At 49.0% G+C, this 17,684-nt stretch overlaps 1 protein-coding gene across 4 annotated transcripts in view; it reads right to left on the bottom strand.

Annotated features, from left to right (window-relative positions):
* The window catches only part of Ppp1r16b (protein phosphatase 1 regulatory subunit 16B), a 97,783-nt gene that overhangs the window by 12,724 nt on the left and 67,375 nt on the right, over window positions 1–17,684 (bottom strand). For all 4 annotated transcript variants that reach the window (XM_069988347.1, XM_069988349.1, XM_069988348.1 and 1 more), the window contains 2 exons: window positions 10,820–10,890; window positions 5,934–6,079 (listed from right to left, as the gene is read on the bottom strand). In XM_069988347.1, the coding sequence (XP_069844448.1) occupies window positions 5,934–6,079; window positions 10,820–10,890 (217 nt within the window). The remainder of the gene's footprint in view (window positions 1–5,933; window positions 6,080–10,819; window positions 10,891–17,684) is intronic.

Genomic DNA, 17,684 nt, shown 5'->3' with positions numbered 1-17,684 from the left:
TTAAAGAAAAAGTATTATCAGAAGCAGCAGCCGCACTCACCTGCTTGGAGTTAAGTCTGCTCTAAGTCTCTGACACCCAACACATTATTTAATCTTCACCACAGACCCGGGATGGGGGTAGGAGGCGCTGTGAGTTTCCTCGCACATTAAGAGGAACAAAGGCACACATGAGCTCACTCCTATGTACACACAGTTTGCATATGGCAGGGTCAAGACTTGAACCTAGACCTCTTATGGGTCAGCTCTTTTCAATTCCTGTTCTATATCCATCTTTGACCACATGCAAACACATCTTCCAAGTCCCTATGCAAAAGTCTAGTCAGATTCACACATAAGCAGTCAGACTAAAGGAGTATCTGCCTAGAGGAGGAACCCAGCAGCCTAACGCCTCTGACCATTTAAAATGCTATTCATTGCTAGGCACCAGTGGCTCATGCCTATAATCCTAGCTACTCAAGAGGCTGAGATTTGAGGATTGTGGGTCAAAGCCAGCCCGGGCAGAAAAGTCCATGAGACTCTTTTCTCCAATAAACTACTCCGAAAAAGCTAGAAGTAGTGCTATGGCTTAAGTGGTACAGCACTAGCCTTGAGCAAAAGAAGCTCAGGGACAGCACCCAGGCCATGAGTTTAGTACTTTCAAAAAAAAAAAAAAGAAAGAAAGAAAGAAAGGAAAGGAAAGGAAAAAGGAAAAGAAAATACTATTTATCAAAACAAATCCTAAGAAATGGAAACATGGGTTTTTGTTGTTGATGATGGTGGTGGTGGTGGTGCTGCTGCTGCTGCTTATTTTTGCTTTGGGTTGTTTTTATTTTTTGTCTTTTTGGGGGGGGGGTCAAAGAGAGGTACAGAAAGGGAGGCCAGAAGAGTAAGCAAATGCAAGGCAAGCGCTCTACCACTGAGCCATCTTCCCAGCCCAAGCAAATGCAATCATGGTATTCAGGAGACACTTTATGGAAAAATGAACTATGCAACTTATGGATAGGGATGGAAGCAGGAAACTGAGGGCAAGTGAAGGAAAGGGTGACATTGTCCAAAAAAAGAAAGAAATGTAATTACTACCTGGCTTATGAACTGGTAGCCCCTCCCTACAACACCTTAATAATAATAAAAACGAATGTAAACAAATAAAAGACTGGCCAGGCCAGCAGAGGACTAGATCAGAGCATTGGGAATCTCTATCAGAGCTCACCCTTTGAGCTGTTGAGTGCCGATAGCAGGAATGTCTGGGGGACCACGGAAATGCAATGCAAGTTCTTCGGGGTTCACTCGGACCTGCTGCAATGCAGTCCTTCGAATGGGCTTGGGGAAACGGATATGAAACCCATGTGTTGGGCGATTCTGCTTCGGCCCAGCAGGGGGAGCCACTACGCCAGGCCTGCATCGCTCTCTCAATGCCTGTGGGCACCATGGCTTGGGCGATGGTTACCTGATGCTCTTGGCCAACTTGGCTCTCATTGGAGGAGTAGCATGGGCCACCATGCTGTCCTCTGACTGTTAGTGCTCCACTGCAACCTCCCTGAGCTCTCTGAGGGTATGTCCTTGAGCAAGTCAAGCTACCTGCTCTGCACTGGGGAAGCTGTAATGCTATCTCTGCTTCACCCCTGGTGGCCATCTGGTGGGCTCCCACTGTTGGATCAATACCTGCACAATAGATGCTATCTGTTCCTACCTGTTCTTGGTCATGCCTCCTGACTTCCTGAACTCACGCATGTTTCTTTGATCTGCACAAATCCCAGCCCACTGGTTTTGTCTATCACAGCTCTGTTTTTCCTTTCTGACTTCATAGATCTTTTGCATTTCTGTGTGCCCAGTATAAAAATAGGACCTGGAGCAGCTCAAGTACCCAACCATTATTATGGAATATAGTTGACATTGCAATTTGTGCTTAAAGATCCAAGAAGCCTAGAAAGAACTTCAGGGTAGAAAAAGACCTCCTATGAGTACAAACAGAAATGGCTCTAAACCCTGGGAAAGATGCTATGTGGTCCACTTACACACACACACACACACACACACACACACACACACACACACGGTTCTACTTTTAAGGAAAAGTATGTCTATAGGATTTGGGGCAAGACCAAGGAAGAAGACTCAATTAAAGAAAAAAAAATCAGCTAAGCACCAGTGGCTCATACCTACAACTTAAGAGGCTGAGATCTGAGAAACATGGTTCAAGGCCAGCTGTGGCAGGAAAGTCTGTGAGACTCTCATCCCCAATAAACTACCAAAAAAGCCAGTAGACTGTGACTCAAGTACTAAAAGTAGAGTACAAAAACCTTGAGCAAAAGAAGCTGAGAGATAGTGCCTAGGCCCTGAGTTCAAGCCTCAGGATGATCACTCACACACACACACACACACACACACACACACACACACACACACACACACACACACACACACACACACACACACACACACACACACACACACACAAAGTAACAATACATAAAGAAAATAAAGGAGATAAACTCCTTTACTAGACTCTTTCTCAGCATAGACTCATGAAGAAAAACAAAGAAAAAGAGCTGATGGTAATAATAATAATAACAACAACAACAATAGAATGATATCCTGACAGGAAAACAACATAAGAAAAGGATGTAAAATCCAGCCAACTAAATTCACAACATACTTAAAAGATCCCACATAGGGCATATTATAAAGGATCCCACCACAAGCTCTGGGGTTTAATCTGGGGAAGCCTGCGTGGTTTGGCAGAGATTGAATGAATAAAGGGTGGGGGGACCCACACAATCATGTCCGTTAATGCAGAAAAAGGATGTGGCAAAAAATCAATAGTATTCTGTGATTTAAAAAAAGTCAACAAACTAGAAATAGAAAGAAACTGTAAAATAACAAAACCATATACAGAAAACCCACAACAAATGTCAGTCACACTCCACAGTGAAAGCTTTTCCTCTCAGATCCAGAATAAGGCAAAGAGGCTTGATTTTGCCATTTTTATTCAGCATAGAGCTACAGGCTTGAGTCAGAGCCACTAAGCAAAAAAAAAAAAAACTCTTTAAAAAGTCGATTAAACTGGAAAGGAAGTGCAAAATTATCTCTGTTCACAGATGATCTAATATTATATGTAGAAAATCCTAAAGATTCCACAAGAATTGTTACAACAAATCATTAAATTCAGCAAAGTGGCAAGATCAAGGTCAATACACAGACACACACAAATCAGCAGATTTTTTTAATACTTTAACAGTGAAATATCAGAAGAGGAAAATAATAAAACCAATTTATAATGGCATCAAAAGGACTAAAACTTTTAGCAACTCACTTAACCAAGAGTTGAAAACCGGACACAGTGTACACCACAAAACATTTCTGAAAGAAATTACACAGTAGGGGCTGGGAAGGTGGCTCAGTGGTAGAGGCATGCCAGAGGCCCTGGGTTCAACTCCTCAGCACCACATAAGCAAAAAGAAAAAAGCCAGAAGTGGCACTGTGGCTCAAGTGGTAGAGTGCTAGCCTTGAGCTGAAGAGCTGAGGGACAGCGCCCAGGCCCTGAGTTCAGGCCCCACAACTGGACCCAAAAAACTAAAAATTAAAAAAAAAAAGAAATTACACAGTAATAAATGGAAAGACAGCCCAAGTTCATGGATTAGAAGACTTGGTGTTGCTAAGATGCCAATGCTCCACAAAGAAATCTACATGCAATCCTATCAAAAGCTCCCATTTTCTTTTTTCTTTCTTTCCTTTTTTTTGGGGGGGCGGGGTAGACACTAGGTATTGAACTCAGGAACCATTCCTCCAGCCTTTCAAAAAAATTTTTCCTACAAAACAGAAAAACAACTTTGAGCTGGGAGGAATTGGGGGCTGGGAGCTCTCACCTATTAAATCTAGCTACTCAGGATGCTAAGATCTGAGGATCGAGGTTTCAGCTCAGGCAGAAAAGTCCAAGAGACTTCAATTAAATAGCAAAATGCTAAACTGGAGGTATGGCTCGAGTGGAAGAGCACCAACTATGAGTGAAAGAGTCAATGAAAGTGTGAGAGCTTGAGTTCAAGCCTCTCATACCGACACCCCGCCCCCTCCAAAAAAAAGCAGAGAGCCAGGTGGAGTAGTGCACGTCAATAATCCCAGCAGGACTGCACTTCCGAGGCCAGTCTAGGCTACACAGCAACATCATAAAGAAGCAAAGGGCTAGGCACTGATGTCTCACACCTGTAATCCTAGCGACTCAGGAGGCTGAGATCTGAGAATCACAGTTCAAAGCCAGCCCAAGCAGGAAGGTCCATGAAATTCTTATCTCTAATTAACTACCAGAAAACTGGAAGTGGCACTGTGTCTCAAAGTGCTAGAGCATTAGCCTTCAGCCAAAGAACTCAGAGACAGTGCAGGCCCTGAATTCAAACCCCACAATGGACAAAAAAAAAAAAAAAAAAGCAAAGAATTCAAGCAGCAAGTTCTTCAAAGAATTTATGCAAATACACAGTAAACAAGTGAAAGGAGGCTCCAATTATTAATCATTAGAGAAAAAACAAATCAAAGCCACAAGGACACTCCACCTCATAGCCATTAGGATAACTGCAAGCAAACAAAAACAAAAATAGCAAGTGTTGGTGAGAACATGAAGAAATTAGAACCTCTATGCATTGTTGGTAAGAATGTAAAATGGACCAGGGGGTAAACAATACAGAAGTTCCTCAAAAATACTAAAGATAGAATTATCATGTGATCCAGCAGGTATATTCCCCTTCCAGGTATATACACAAAATAATTGGATGTGCATATTCATAACAGTATAATCACATGAAAGAAATCCAAATGTCCTTCCATAGACAAATGGATAAGCAGGTTATGGCATACGCATTTACACACACACACACACACACACACACACACACACACACACACACAACAGAGGAACTTCACTCACTCTTAAAAATGAAGAAAATCCTCACACAAGGATGAAACTTGACATTATGCTAAGTGAAATAAGCAATCCACAAAAAACACAAATACTGTACGATTCCACTTCACTGAGGTACTTGAAGTAGTTCATTTACAAAGCCAAGCAGTAAAGCATCACTTGCCAAGAGTTGAAGGGGTTAGGGAATGGGAGGGGGGCTTTGTCTAATGGGCCCAAAGCTTCGGCTCTCTAAGCTGAGAGAAATGAAGCAGATCCTCTTCATGAATATACTTAATACCACTAAGCAGACATATAAAAATGGCTGAGGTAACAACGTTTATATTATTTGTATTTTCCCACCGTGAAAATCTTGGAAGAAAAGAAATGAAGAAGAAAGACTAAATCAAGACACAAGCTCAAGCTGAAAGATAGAATGAATGACAGACAGAGATGAAGAGCTGAAGAGAAAAAGATAAAGACATGCAGAGCTGGTGCCAGGAGGAGCTGATGCCTGTGATCTTAGCTACTCAGAGATTGAGATCTGAGGATCACAGTTTGAAGCCAGCCTGGGCAGGAAAGCCCCCTGAGACTTCATCTCCACGTAATCACCAAAAAGCCAGGCGTGGAGCTGTGGCTCAAGTGGTAGAGCACTAACCTTGACCAAAAAAAATCTCAGAGGGACAACACCCAGTTCAAGCCCAGGATCAACACAAAAAAATAAACAAAATAAAGGAGATACAAAGAGAGCAAGAGAAAGGAAAGGGAATTTACAAGAGAAAGAAGACGGAGGAGAAACAGAGACAAAGAAAGGACTAGGGAGAGGAGGAGAAGGAGAGGACAGAAAGAGATGGAAGGGAAGGAAGGAGAGAAGGTGAGAGCAAGGAGGGAGAAAAAAGGAAGAAGGGGAGGGAGGGGGGAGGGAGTGAGGGAGGGAGGGATGAAGGAAGGAAGGAAGGAAGGAAGGAAGGAAGGAAGGAAGGAAGGAAGGAAGGAAGGAAGGAAGGAAGGAAATGGAGAAAAGCCAGAGGCAGAAGGCAGGGGCCCTTGGTGGTGGAGGGGCACGTACTACTGGACGAGGGTCTTCACCAGGTTGACGTGGCCACAGGTGGCTGCAGCATGCAGGGGCGTCCACAGCTCGTTGTCCCTCGCATTCACATTGGCACCGTGGGAAAGGAGTAGCTTGACAATTTCCTCAAAGTTGTCGATGCAGCACTAGGAAGGGACAGAGAGGCAGACTGAGCCTAGGCAGAGGGCAGGGCCCTAGCGCGTCGAGTCACACAATGCTCCCCCAAAAGAGGCCACTTAAGAAGGACCCCAGAATCAGATGACCTGAGTTCAAACCTTGGGGACTTTTAGGCCAGGTGCCTTACCTCTTAGTCTCCTTGTTTCCTTGGGAGAAAGAATGAAGTTAAGAATGTATAAGATTTTTAAATAAAGGTTTAAAAAGAAGATTGTCAACTATAAGCCTTTCAGCAAGTGTTACTGGAACAACACACAATTTACACATGGCTTCAGAATCCCAGAAGGCTGCATCTGGAGACCCTAGATGCTGACTTAGTTATCACCATGTTCAGGCAGTATCTTTCACCCTCGTGTGGAGCTGCGTCCCCCAAAGTGTGTCCCTGGATCACAGTATGAAACCTCTGACTTACAAACTTCAGATCTCAAGAATCCCCAAACAAGCACAATTCCTCCCAACCCCAAGAATCCAACAGGCAGATTCGGGGATGGGGGGGGATGGAGGGGGGGAGTCCTGACACAGTGCCTGCTGGGAGACAGTGAGTTTGTGCTATGGCATGAGTGTCAGGAAGCCTCAGCTCCCCGAAGAGAACACAGGCTCCAAGAGACCCCAAACTCCTTGGACAGTGAAAAGTCCCCCAAGGGGACAGAGGGGGCTCAACTGGGGCTATCAGGGAGCGGTGAGGGCAGAGGAGGGGCTCAGGGAGCACTTTGCAGCCTGCAGAGTGGAGAGTCTTCCCTCCAGGTGACAGCTGGAGAAGCCAGTTAGCGGGACAGCACAAGGGAGGAGACCTGAGCTCAGGAGAGTTGTGCAGTCCGACTTGTTTTTTAAGAAAGTCACTCCATGTGGAGAACAGACTGTGTGTGTGCACGTGTGTGTGTGTGTGTGTGTGTGTGTGTGTGTGTGTGTGTATACACCCACACTGAGAGGAGACAGTGAGATGTTGTGTTGAAGTCACCCGGTTAAGAGATGATGGTGGCCTGGCTTACAGAAGTGACAGTAGGGACAGGAGATGAGACAGGAGCCCAGAAACAAGAGCAGAGGCACCTGTGGGAACCCGAGACCCCAAGTGGGTGAAGTAGGAAGGGACCCACAGTACAACACCCAGGCCAGCCCCAGGGAGCCAGGACTCAGTGCCGGAAGGACACGTTTGAAAGGAACAGCTGTTGGTATAGATGATACCAGAGACCCAGGTTCTTTCCAAGCAGCCTGTCTGGGGGATGGCTGGGTCTCTGGACAGGGGCCTGGTGATGGGACTTAGATGGGCAGGAGAACCATGCAGTGTCCTGGCACAGTCAGCAGGGGGCACCAAAGACACCGTGTGAGGCAGCTGTGGGCAGTCCCTGAGCTGTAATGGGGGTCAGGGGACAGGAAGCCCTGAGATTCCACCCTTAGGAACTGCAGAAAGCACAAGTTGAGGGGGTGAAGGTATACAGTAGTATACCCAGAACTGCATCTTGTGAGCCCCATCCCAGGGATTGAAGTGTTCCTATTCCAGGCCTCTGCGGGTGGAATGCAGGGGTGCACATAAGGAGCAGTTTGTGATGCGTTGCGCAGGGTGGGACATGGTAGGAAATGGCCCTCCATTTTGTCTCCCCAGTTGTTGTCCCCTTCCCACCGCCCTGGGTGAGCTTCATCAGGTCTCCCTGCCTCCCTCCCACTCCCCTCAACCAGAGGGAGCTTCTTGTTCCTCTCACCATGTCGCTGTCAGTTTGCAAACCTTGGAAGACTCCCCGTTGCCAAGAAAAGCAAACCCACACTTCTCTGCCAGGCCTGGGGAGCTCCACAAGCTCCCAGTCTCCTCTGTACAGGAATAGTAGTGACACTCAAAACAACCATCACAGCTCTGACGACAAGGTGATTATATCAACAACAACAACAATAACCTATGCTTCTTGAGGATTTAGTTCAGTCAAGTACCTGGCTAGGCTTCAGCCATTTATGGCCACATTTAATCCTCCAAGCAAGCCTTCTCAATGCTCCTCGCTCAGAAAGGACAGATGCACCAGGTCACACACCATGAGAAACAGAGGTTTAAACAAAGGTTTAAACGCGCCTATAGACAGCTGGGCCTGCAAGCTCTCAGGAAGATCAGAGTTTGAAGCCAGCTGGGGACTACATAGGGAAGTCCTGTCTCAAAAAAAAAAAAAATGAGAGTACAAAAACAAACAAACAAATCCATCCATAGAGTTGCATTAAACCAAAGGCGCCGGTGGCTCACACCTGTAATCCTAGCTACTCAGGAGGCTGAGATCTGAGGATCACGATTCAAAGCCAGCCTGGGCAGGAAAGTCTGTGAGACTCTGATCTCCAATAAACCACCAGAAAACCAGATGTGGCACTGTGGCCCAAGTGGTAGAGCACTAGCCTTGAGCTGAAGAGCTGAGTGACAGTGCCCAGGCCCAGAGTTCAAGCCTCACAACTAAAACAACAACAAAACAAAAAACAAAAAACCAAAGGTCCTATTGTCAATTTTCCCAATTGTCTCCTGCCTTCTCCCTAAGGCTTCCTGAACTTGAATTATGTCAGAATCAACCCCTCAGACTCCCAACTTGAAAAGCCAAGTTCCTGTTCACTCTTCCCAGGCTTCACATTCTCTTCCTTTCCTGTCTGGCAAACTCTTACTCATCCTTCAGCGCTGATGTCTTCTTGGAAACCTTTCTTCCTGCCCTGCTCCCCCCCCCCTTTTTTTTGTGCCGGTTCTAGGGCTTGAATTCTGGGACTGGGCACTGTCCTTGAGCCTCTTTGTGCTCAAGGTCAGTGCTCTACCACTTGAGCCACAGCACCATTTCCAGCTTTTTCTGAGTAGCTTATTGGAGGTTAAGACTCTCATGGACTTTTTCTGCCCATGCTGGCTTCAAACCATGATTCGCAGATCTCAGCCTCCTGAGTAGCTAGTATTATAGGTGTGAACCACTGTCCAGCTCTTAGTTTTCCTTTGAGACACGTTATCTGTCCCCAGCCTGAGCTCATCTCCTCATCTCTCCTCTGCATTGCCTTACTCCTGCTATTTCTGAGCTGGGGGTCCCATCAAACCACCAACTCTGAGAGCAGAGAAGCAGCCTAATTCACTCCTGGGATCCTGTCCCGGCAAGAGTGCCTACCACAGAGTAGATATTTAATAAAGATTGGTTGAATGCATGAATGAATGAATGAATGAATGAATGCAGGCCAGTGGAAGGAGAGCGATGGCAAAATAGGGCCCAAGGTGAGTATCATGGTGGAGGTGGGACTAAAGATAACGAAACTCAGGACCAAATCAGTTCTCACCTCCCTGCCTATGAGTGGGTACCGGGAACCCACTGGAAGAGCAATGGGCTTGGGGGAAGCCATGTGACCAGTAAATAAGAAGCGGAAGCATAATGTGGGGATGGGAGGAACTCCAAGCCAAAGTGAGGCGACTGAAGGTTGTTCACCAAGGCCCAGATGGCAACCCCAGGTTGGCCTGGAGCTCTGCAGCCGCCGTGTACTGGCAAGAGCCCCCGGTGCCACCCCGCTCTGCCAGGGCCCACCCACTCGTAATCTAAATTCACTGTGATTAATTCCAAAGTCAGCTTCCATCACCTTAGCCACACTCTGTGGAGCTCTGAGGCCAGAGCTTGTCACAGAGGAGGTCACTGATGCCCAGAGAGCCTAAGGAACTTGTCCAAGGTCACCAGCCAGGGAGTGGCAGCTCCAGGCTTCACTGAATCACCACGGCCCTGGCTTCAGGACCCTAGCTGGCCTGGGGAGTTAACATTTGGGTTTCCACTGCCCACCCTCCCTGCCTCTGGTGCAGCCCCAAGTAGCCTAGAATCATGGAGCTGAAAGTTAGGACAGACAGACACAGAGACAGAAATAGACAGATTGACAGACAGACAGACAGACACAGACACACACACACATATGGGTAGTCACAATGGCCAGTCTGTCCATTCTTCTCCTGAGCAGGGTTCCAATTACCTGGCCTCCCCCTAACCAATCTACCTGCAGACCTGGCCAGGGCACAGAAGTGCTCCAGTGTGTTGATCAGGAATTCACCACGCGCATGTTAAAGACCTCCTCTAGGCCAGGGTGGGATTAGAGGCAGGGACTCAGAGCGCTGGGCAGGGACCAGGCTTCACAGGGTCTTGGAGAGTAGCATTAGGACAAGAACGTGTTGATTAATCTCAGGGAGCAAGGCTATGTCCTGGGGTGGGTTAGGAGGCTGCAGAGGAGAGAGAAACATGACATCCCACACAGCCTCATCCCAGGCAAGGCGGGCTACCGCCATGCTCACTGGGGAAGTGGAAGTGTCATCATGGTGCATAGGGGTCATGGCCAAACACTTGGCCCTGTGACCACAGCCAACATCTGTCAATCACCTACATCTCCAGCACAGCGGATATCCTGGTGAGTGGGAATGATCTTTGTCAACTGGGCAGTGGAGATGACAGGCACAAAGACCTCCTGTCCCCTGGGCCTGTCCTGTACATGTGTGAGCATCTCTCTCTCTCTCTCTCTCTCTCTCTCTCTCTCTCTCTCTCTCTCTCTCTCTCTCTCACACACACACACACACACACACACACACACACACACACACACACACACACACACACGTCCCCAAGGCAGACAAGAGCCATTCTCTGTCCCTCTCTCCCTCTTCCCTGAGAAGCAGGGCAGGACAGTACAGGGAGAAGGGAGGGCTCCCCATCAAAGCAGGGAACACGGGGACCCCAGCAAGCATGGCTTACCTGGTGAAGGGCTGTGAGTCCATCTTCATTGCACAAATCAGGGCTGACTTTATTCTTCAGGAAGTAGCGGACTGTAACAGGAGGGACAGAGTGAGGATCCCTTCACACACAGGGAAGGCATGTGCCAGGGGCCCAGGCCGATGAGGTAGGAACACCCTCCCCGTTGTCCAGATGAGAAAACTGAGGGCACAGAAGGGTTTTGGCTTGTCTTATCTTGGGCCAGACTAGCATGAGGTGGTGGCTGTCAAGTCTTCCTGTATGTCAGGCACTGATCTCAGCAGTTGGCCTGTCCCCTTCCCATGGTCATCTTCCTCCACCCGCATACACCATATTGGCCCCAGCTGTCACCTGAAGCGCAAGTCCCATGATCCCACAGGCCAGCTAAGACCTCCTGGCTCTGACCCCAGCTTTAGAAGGCCCAGATCTGGGCAGTCTCCCACTCTGTAGTTCATGGAGGGATCCACTGGAGCCCACGGTGACCATGATGGCCAGTGCGGTTGGACATGGCCTCCTCCGTGTGCCCCCGCTGTAAGGGACAAGCTAGGGGGAGAGCATCATTCATTCTTAAGGGCAATCACCAGTCATTGACTCTGACAGGAAAGGGGGGAGAGCCCACAAGGCCTCAGGAGTAGTGGGGATGGGGGCAGCCCCTCAACTCAATCTCCCAACTCCCAGACCACAGCCCAGTTGCACGCCAGCCCCAGCACGCAGAGGCCCCATGTGAGGGACGGGTTGAGGCCTCCACATAGCAAGGTGAGGTCTTCAGAAGACTTGCTGAGAATGAGGTGACAGGACTTTGTCTAGTCAGAGAGCCTCTTCTCTGCATGCTCACACAGACCCGTGAGCTGAGTCTAGCTATTGAGATGACTTAAAATTTAATTCACAAACATGCAAGTGTTTCGGTTGCTCTATGCTTAATGCCACAAGCACATCGAGACATTGCTAACTTCTTAAAAAGTTCTACTGGAAGACAGGCACTGATGACTCGCGCCTATAATCCTAGCTACACAGAAGGCTGAGATCTGGGGATCACTGTTCAAAGCTAACCAGGGCAGGAAAGTCCATGAGACTCTTATCTCCAATTAACCATCAAAAAGAAGAGCAGAAGTGGAGCTGTGACTCAAACAGTAGAGCACTAGCCTTGAGCAAAAAAGCTCAGGGAAATGTCCAAGCTCAATGTTCAAGCCCCAGGACTGGTGTACAGGCACACACGCGCGCACACACACAGAGTTCTATTGCTCAGTGCTCTTTTCAGGAGTCATAAATGGAAATGAACCGCAGCACAAATGGCAAAAGCCGGCCCTAACTCCCCATTGCCCAAGAAACAATGGCCACATTGCTTCCTATGACATTCGAGGTCATGCATGGTAGGTCCCTGCACTAGTGATCTGTAGACCACCATCCAGAACAATTCGAAGAGGCAGGTACACCGCTGGCATCATGATTTGGAAGACTTGCACCCTCTGGAGCTGCTCAATGCACAATACGCCAAAATATATGCACTAATCCTATCCCCCTGCCCTGGTTTCAATTTTTCTCCTCTTTTTGTTTTTTCTGGTCTGTCATGGGGCTTGAACTCAGGGCCTGAGTACTGTCCCCTTTTTGCTCTAGGCTAGTGCTCTACCACTTTAAGCCACAGCGCCACTTCTAGTTTTCAGATGATTAATTGGAGATAAGAGTCTCAAGGACTTTCCTGCCCAGGCTGGCTTTGAACCACAATCCTCAGGTCTCAGGTTCCTGAGTGACTAGGATTATGAGTGTGAACAACTGACACCCAACTCTAGTTTCATTTCTTATACTCCAAACATTTCCTGTAATCATTATTTGTTCGCTAGTTACATACTTCCTCTGACCTCTGAACCTCTGCATAAGCCTGAACCCACTGACTGGAAGATTCAGTCACCCATTCACCCACCAATCCACCATCACGTGCACACACATACACACACACACACACACACACACACACACCAGCCTCACTCCTCATCCTTTAGGACTCAGCTCAAACTCCCCAATCTCCCCCCATCACACACACCTAACGCTCCTATTGTACATTTCATAGCCTTATCACAATGAACACTGCAACCTTGGGTCTGACATTAGATTCTAAGCCCTAAGCAGGTAAGACCATAGTCTGGTGTTGGTAACTCTATTCCTAAAGCATGATAGAGAGTTCATCTTCAAGGTCTCCTCCGGGGCTTTGCCCAATAGGCAGCCTCCTAACTCAGTACAAGCTCATAGTTTCTCCATCTCTGAGCAGTGAAGCGTTAGCCAGGGCTAAGCCTGGAGACTCCTGCCTGTAGCAGGCAGCTCTGGCCTGCAGGTTCCTCCCAAGGGCCTGTGAGCCGCCTGGCAACTGGTCTTGGCCTTGGGCTATGCTAAGGAATACAGCAAAGTCTCAGACAACCCAGGCACATTCTGCCCCAGGGTCAATGGGTGGGTGGGTGGGTATGGGGGGGGGAGGGGTGGCCGGGAGGGCGAGGGTGCTCCTGAACCCGACAGAGGCTTGAGGGAGAGAAGAAATGGACATTGTGACTATCTGAAAAGGGTTTCTAGAAGGTTCTGCTCCCATGAGGCAAACTGGAGTTGCCTGGGATGGCTGATCGGCCAGGCTTCCTGTCCAGGAGGCTCTCCAAGAAGCAAATAAATAAATAAATAAACAAATAGCAGCTGCCAACAGCAGTCTTTGTGCATAGTAATTATTGGGGTGCTCTCTGTGCTGCGTGGGAGCCCAAGCCATGTAATTACCCTGATGTCGGGCAGTTATTTTCAGCCCAATAAGTGGGACAAGTCATCTCCATCTCTAAGAAACCCTTAATATTCATGAGCCAAGGCCTCCTCAGCAGCTCTCTTTGCCCAGCTCCAGCAGGGAGGCTGGAGCTGGCCTTGGGCCCAGCTCAGTGGAGCAAAGTCCCACTCCCCAATGTGTGGCCGTGGTGCTCTGGGTCTCGGCTATTAGGAGTCCTTGGACGGAGCCTACCCTGTGCTCCCAGCTCCATGCAGAATCATGTTCCTTCCTGCTTTCACATCTATCAGGGTCCCCACATACAGAAAAGGAGACAGAGGGTCAGAAAGGTCAACATGCACGCACGCACACACACACACACACACACACACACACACACACACACACACACACACACACACACACACACACACACACTGAATAAAGAGTTAAATAAAATGTGGCACCAGATGCTGAGTCCTGAGCCCAAGTGATGGCTCTGCTCTTCCAGAACTAAACCAAGAGCTAGCCAGGGAAGAGGGGAATCAGTAGTCTCCACTTTTCAGACCAGGTAAGCATCAGAAGTTTACCAGTGCCAGGCCAAGTTGCTTCTTATAAACCACAAACAAAGCTGAAGAAACATTCTGCCTTGGTCAGGGGTTTGGGGCACAGTCAGATCTGTTGGGGCTATGTCAACTGTAAATTGGCCTCTCTTTACCCTAGCTTAAAGCCCTCTCCTGGTGCTACATGGGTCTAAATTCCTTCTATGATCTTCACTGGGATTGACAAACTGGCCTGTGGACCAAATCTGTCAGGCAGTCTATTTCTGTAAATAAAACTTGATTGGACCCCACCACACTCATCCATTTACATCTCACCTACAACTGCTTTTACCCTACCATGGCAAAGCTGTGGAGTCATCACAGAGACTGTGGGCCATATGTATTTACTAGGGTTTTAGACCCTTGGTCCCCAAAGTCCTTCTCAAGGTGGTCTCATCTAAAAGATGACCACCTTGCACAATTCCCGGGGCAGGGGATTATTTTCACCCTAGTTGATGTCAATGAAGCGCTCTAAAATTGTGCAGTGTGCAACTCGCTCAGCCACACCAAGGCCCTGTCTTCCAACTCTCTGGGCATCTTGGATAATAGAGGAAGCTGGTGTGAGGTCTAAGAGCTGCCTAGGCTTGGGGAGCACAAAGACAAGAGGGACCTGCCCTCCAGTGAGCTGGGAGTGCCCCCCCACTTCTGCTGACTACCCATCCTTGGCTCTTCTCCCAGCTCCCAGGCTTGGCTACCAGCTTGTCAGAATGACCCGTGGGTTCTCACTGTCTGTTTCACCGTAGCTTTACACAAGTTATCCCTCAAGTCTGGGCCACAAGTCCTCAACCAGACAGTGGGGATCCCACCAGCACATCCATTGTCAGGATGCTGTGAGGATTTAGTAGAATCGTGTCTAAAAGCTAGTGTCACTTACATTAGGAACATGCATAGAAAAAACCAATCACTGAGCTCCACTGGGGTCCTTCCCCGAAGGGCTGGATGCTGCACGGAACGCATGCATCATTCCAGAGCTCTGGAGCAGGTCACAACGGACAGAAGCGGGTCTCTCTGCAGCAGTGCTGATGGACCACTGTGAGGCCATAGAGGGCCGCCTGCACCACCCCCTATCCCATGAGGGCAAAGAGGTGGCCCCGCCCCCTCTCCCTGGAGCATCCTGCTCCTGGCACCCGCCTGGTGCTCTGCCCACACCTCCCTGGCAATCTGGCTGGAACGTGGGCCAGCGGGCCATCTGCTCCCTCCATCTCCAGCTGCAGTGAGCCAGAGAGAGGCTGAGGCTGCAGCCGCCTCCCAGGGCAGAAGGCGGGAGGTTCACTGCTCACAGACTTGGGTTTGCATCTGACCCAACGTGTCCCACAGAGCAAGCCCCCTGACCTCAAGCAAGTGGGAGGTTCAGGCAACCACAGGTGTGGCTCCTGCCTTCTGCCCTGCAGAAGGGAACACGAACCAGTAAAACAGAGGGGTCTCCCACTGCCAGGGACTTCGGGGCTATCTGCCTCTGCTCCAGGGGTTGAAATGGGCCCCGGTGACTTGAGGGTCATGTTCCCTGAGCATGCTCCCACCCAGTCTCCCTTCCTTTCCTGTTCAGTGCCAGGTTAGCTCACTGCGCCAGCCACACTGGCTTCTTTTACTTCCGAAACAAAAACAAAGCAAAACCTGAGCGCCCAGCCTCTCAGCCTTGACACACTGTTGCCTGTGCCTGGAACGTTCTTTCTTTCCCGCGTTGTACCAACATACTCCTTTTCCTCCTCAGATCCCAGGCAAACTGTCACCAACTCAAGGTGACTTGAGTGCCAACTGTGCTTTCGAAGCCATTCTTCCCACAGTACTTCTGCATTTGTTACATCTTTTTTTAATGTTATTTTTATTATTATAATCATCATCATTATCATTACTACTACTACTACTACTTTGGGTTTTGGTGAAGCAGAGTCTCATTATGTAGTCCAGGCTGGTCTTGAACTCATGCTCTTCCTGCCTCAGCAGCCCATGTGCTGGGATAAAAGGTGTGGGCCACCATACCCAGCTAGTACATTACCATAGCATCTGCTTCACTAGCCACAGCGCTACTTGCCCTAGAGGCTAGGGGACCATTTTCCATGTGACACATTAGCAAATGGCCTCCTTCAGTCTTTCTCCTCCGTGCAGCCAGAGCACAGAAGCCTTCAGCCCTCTCCCCACAGTCCTCTCCCTAGGCTGGCATCATCTCCTTCCTGTCCTGGCTCCTTACTCTTTCTGTCCAGTGGCCTGGGCTGTCCTCTGTATGATGCAGTGTGGCTGTGTGTTGAGCACAGTAGCACTGAAGTCACTACGCATGACATCACCAACTCATCCTCTGGAACCACTCAGGAAAGTGAGCAACCCCTGCTCTTCTCTGACTACCTGGGATTACTGCACGATTCACAGATGGGGAAGTGAGGCCTGGACAGGTGTAACAAGTTGTCTGAGGGCCCAGGGCTGGGAATGGGAGCCTGGGGCCTCCACAGACTGTACATTTGACCACTTTGCTGACCTGATGTCAAACAGAAGTTGCCGAAGGATGGCCAAAAAAAAAGTGAAAGGAAAGGTTGTGACCAAATTAGGTGTTCTAGAACACTCCATGACCTCAAAGACAAGAATCGTAAGAGTGATCACAGCAACCTTGTTACTACAGTTTGTAAATGAAGGGCAGAGGCTGGGCCTCTGTGGGCCTGGGGTCTATAGAAAATGTATGGCTTCTCTAAGCCCAGCTCCAGCGCCACCTCTGCGTGTCCTCAGGCTGTGTCTCCTCCAGTGCAGACCCGCCCCATCCTGATCCCAAACACCCATCCACCCATGAAAAATCCCGCCCACACTGGCCCTGTCTTCCTTCCTGGAGATGCTGTAAGGGGTTCAGGGGGCCCAGCCCTTGACCCAGCACTCACAGAAAGCAGCCTCCCACCCCCTCTACCTTCTCCCTTCCTCTCTCCAACCCCCCCCCCCCCACCAGTCACAGCAGTCCTGGGACCTCACTGCACAGTGCCTTCCAAAACCATCCCACTGAGAAATCTCAACCTTTCCACCCACCACTGCTCTTCCCTAGAGAAGAAAAGAGCCAGAAATAGCTGCCTCCAAGGAAGCCAGGCTGCAGTCAAGTCTCGCGGGGTTGTCTCCAGTAACTGGCGCAGGCTGCACCTCTGCCAGGCAGTTCACTGGGGTTCTGGGCAATGACTCAGGCAGGGCGGAGGACGGCCCGGGAAGACGTGGGCGTCTCTCAAAGTCCCATGCCAGGCCCAGCCCCTCTCCTTCCTCCTGCAGAGAGCAGTGTTCCAGGGTCCACTCATAAGAGGAGGGGTCAGCCAGGAACCAGTAATTCATGCTCGTAATCCTAACTACTCAGGAGGCTGAGATCTGAGGATCATGGTTCAAAGCCAGCCCAGGCATGGAAGTCTGTGAGATTCTCTTATCTCCAATTAATCAACAAAAAGCTAGAGGTGGAACTGTAGATCACGTAGCAGCCAGCCTTGAGCAAAAAGGCTACCTAAGCGTGCAAGACTCTGAGTTAAGCCCCCATACCAGCACAATTTTTTTTTAAAACAAAGAAGAGGAGTCAGAGTCAGAA

The sequence above is a fragment of the Dipodomys merriami genome, unplaced genomic scaffold (genome assembly GCF_024711535.1).
Source record: "Dipodomys merriami isolate MVZ:Mamm:240054 unplaced genomic scaffold, mDipMer1.0.p SCAF_354, whole genome shotgun sequence".
Taxonomy (NCBI): Eukaryota; Metazoa; Chordata; class Mammalia; order Rodentia; family Heteromyidae; genus Dipodomys; species Dipodomys merriami.
This window is presented reverse-complemented; position numbering and strand designations above follow the sequence as displayed.